The 3,362-nt window shown below is 55.6% G+C and overlaps 1 protein-coding gene across 1 annotated transcript in view; it reads right to left on the bottom strand.

Moving 5' to 3' along the window:
• The window catches only part of LOC125482100 (DNA-binding protein RFX5-like), a 9,504-nt gene extending 6,148 nt beyond the window's left edge, over positions 1 to 3,356 (bottom strand). Inside the window, exons 1-3 of the mRNA XM_048594095.1 lie at positions 3,116 to 3,356; positions 1,486 to 1,602; positions 343 to 424 (exon numbers count right to left, since the gene is read on the bottom strand). Of these exons, the coding sequence (XP_048450052.1) occupies positions 343 to 424; positions 1,486 to 1,602; positions 3,116 to 3,240 (324 nt within the window). The 5' untranslated portion in view covers positions 3,241 to 3,356. The remainder of the gene's footprint in view (positions 1 to 342; positions 425 to 1,485; positions 1,603 to 3,115) is intronic.
• Between the last annotated feature and the right edge of the window lie 6 nt (positions 3,357 to 3,362).

Below are 3,362 nucleotides of genomic sequence, written 5' to 3'. Positions count from 1 at the left end.
CCCAATCGTGCCCGCACCCCCCTCAGCGCCAACCCTCCTTGATCGCGTCCATTGCCCCCCTCGGTGCCGACAGTGCGCGCTCCCCCCCTCAGCACCGACCCTCCCGACCGTGCCCGCTCCCCTTCAGCACCGACCCTCCCAACTTCGCCCGCACCCTTCTCCTTCAGCACACTCCAAGCGCACCCAATCCCCCCGACAGTGCAGAGCTTGCTCCGAATGAGTCCTGGCTTCGCAAAGATTGAGGCGGTTTTTTAAGATCATTGCCCGGCTCTCAAATGATGAGGGCACAGCTGAAGAGCACAGTAAAAACCCGTGCCCAGTACATTGCCATGTCCTACTCACTGGCTCCGGGAGCTTCAGATCCAGGCTGGGAAGTGACGGCATGTTAACCACGGTCTTCCTCCTGATCCCACCGTAGCAGTACGTTCGAATGAGTCAAGTACTTCAAACTGACGTAGACCAGCCTGATTACACAGGGAGAACAGTGGCGTCGTGCAAATGAAAACACGAGCGAGAGGAACACAGACAGCACAGGAATGATGCACCGAGCGCAACACTCCCACTACACAGCCTCCGAGAGACAGACAGCCAGTGTCCAAAAGCCCCACAGAGTTTGCAATTAGGCTGCAATAAAAAAAGCTGGTGATATTGACCACGAGGTTGCCACATTGTTTTGAAAACCCATCGGGTACAGATGGGGAGGGTGATCTGCTGACCTGGACCACCAGTTGAGGTAAGGTGCTGACCCTTCAGACAGCGCGGTGCTCCCTCTGCACTGACCCCACCCCCGGACAGTGTGGCATGCCCTCAGTACTGACCACCTCCCCCTCCACCCTAGACAGCCCAGTGCGCTCTCAGCACCGTGACGGTCAGCCTGGATTATAGGCTCCAGGCGTCTGGAATGGAAATTCAAACACTGATTCTGTGGTCAAGAAGCTTCTCAGAATCACAGAATCCTCAGAGTGTGGAAGCAGGCCACACCGACCCTCCAAAGATCATCACACCCAGACCCACCCCCTACCCTATCCCTGTAACCCGGCATTTCCAATGGCCAATCCACCCCAACCTGCACCTCCCTGGGCACTACGGGACAATTTAGCACGGCCAATCCACCCTAACCTGCACATCCCTGGGCACTACGGGACAATTTAGCACGGCCAATCCACCCCAACCCGCACCTCCCTGGGCACCACGGGACAATTTAGCACAGCCAACTCACCCTAACCTGCACATCTTTGGACCGTGGGAGGAAACCGGAGCACCCGGAGGAAACCCACACAGACACGGGGAGAACGTGCAAACTCCACACAGACAGTCACATCGAGGTTGGGATTAAACCCGGTCCCTCGCGCTGTGGGACAGCGGTGCTAACCACTGAGTCACTGTGCCTTACAGCTGAGGGGGACTGCAGTTGTTTCCCAAAGCCCCACTGTACTGAAACGATATACATGCTCCTTTTTTTACACAAATGCTTGGAAAGGATATTTGGATTGACCTCTCCCTCCCAACCGTCGAGCCTTGAAGTTCGGGAAGACATCTCGCATGATCTTGCCAAAATTTGCAGCACTCAGGAGTCGGTAAGACAGATTGTCACAGTATCGCCTGGAAGAGAGAACAGGAATGGTCCATATTTATTACCACATCCCCATTCCCTCCTCATTCTCTTCATGCTACTGTTTGCTCACTGTGTGTACCACCGAAAGGAGAATCTAACTGTCGACCCCTTGACATTCCCCTGCATTCCCCCCCAACCCACTAACAATATCCTGGGGGTTACCATTAACCAGAAATTGACCTGCACCAGTCATAAACGCACAGCGGCTACAAGAGCGGGTCAGAGGCTGGGAATCCTGCAGCGAGTAACTCCTCTTCCGACCCCTAAAAGCCCTGTCCCACCATCGACAAGGCACAAGGCAAGAGTGTGAGGGAATACTCCCCACTTGCCCTGGATGGGGGCAGCTCCGACAAACACTCGAGAAGCTCAACACCGCCCAGGGATAAAGCACCACCCCCCCCCCTTGGATTGGCACCACATCCACAAGCACCTGCTCCCTCTGCCATCGATGCTCAGTCGCAGCAGTGTGTACCATCTACAGCGACTCCCCAAGGCTCCTTAGACAGCACCTTCCAAACCCGGGACCTCTACCCCCTAAAGGGGGCAAGGGCAGCAGATACAGGGGAACACCAGCCCCCTGCAACCCACCGTCCTCACACACACACACACCATCCCGACTTGGAAATATATCAGCCGTTCCTTCCCCGTTGTTGGATCCTGGAACTCCCTCCCTCACAGTATTGTGCCTACACCGCTGGGTGAGGGGGGGCGGGGGAGGGGGAGGTGCGTGCTGGGGGTGTGGGGGGAGGAGAGGTGGGTGTGGCAGGGTTGGGGGGAGAAGGAGAGAGGTGGGTGCGGCAGGGTTGGGGGGTGCAAGTGAGAGAGAGGGGTGAACGAGGTGGGACACAGAGGGAGAGTGGGAGATCTCCCCTTGTTCTGCCCCAATAACTCAACGACCTCAAAGATCAGAAACCTGCCTTGATATATATTCAGTGACCCAACCCCCACCGCTTTCTGGGCAAGAGAATTTTTTTTTTTTTTAAAATGGGCGTTGCTGGCTAGGCCAGCGTTTATTGCCCCATCCCTAATTGCCCCGAGGGCAGTTAAGAGTCAACCACATTGCTGTGGGTCTGGAGTCACATGTAGACCAGGCCAGGTAAGCTGGAGCAACACCACCCCGTATTTCACTTGGGCATTTTATAGACTCTTGGCTTCAACACGGATCTCCAGAGTGTCAGAGTAGGACCTCTGTCCCTTGTATGTCTCTCATGCTCAGACCCCACCACCACCCACAGCCTCATCTAGTCGACTTTGCTCTTATATGATCCAGACTTTAACCCAATCATTTACACCTCTTTAACATCTCAATCTCTCCTTTACCACTCCTTTGCCCTGGGCACCCTGACAAGCTGGTCAAATCCTCCCTCACCCCCCACGTTGTTTAAAATATTAGAACCACCATTTCTCAGCCACTTTTGGTTCCAAAGAAGAGTCATGTTGGGCTGGAAACGGTGTCTCTGGTCTCCTGGGACTTTCCCTGCCGTGTGAGGAGCGACTCACTTGTAGGCGTCGTACACGTCCTGCTTTGGCAGGCAGGTATCCGGATGCTCCTCCAGGTGGTTCCGGATCCAGTTGCAAGCGTGCATCTGGTCAGCCGTGCTCGAGGAGAACTGGTCACCACCCATGACGCCGGAGCTGAAAACCGAAGAACCATGACCGTGAGAGAGAGAGAGAGAGAGAGAGAGCGCGCGCGCGTGACAGACAAAGCGAGAGAGCGCGCGCGTGACAGACAAAGCGAGAGAGCGCG

Source organism: Rhincodon typus, unplaced genomic scaffold, assembly GCF_021869965.1.
Source record: "Rhincodon typus isolate 14 unplaced genomic scaffold, sRhiTyp1.1 hic_rhity00005846, whole genome shotgun sequence".
NCBI lineage: Eukaryota > Metazoa > Chordata > Chondrichthyes > Orectolobiformes > Rhincodontidae > Rhincodon > Rhincodon typus.
Note: the sequence above shows the minus strand (reverse complement) of the source record. Positions and strands in the feature narration are given on the sequence as shown.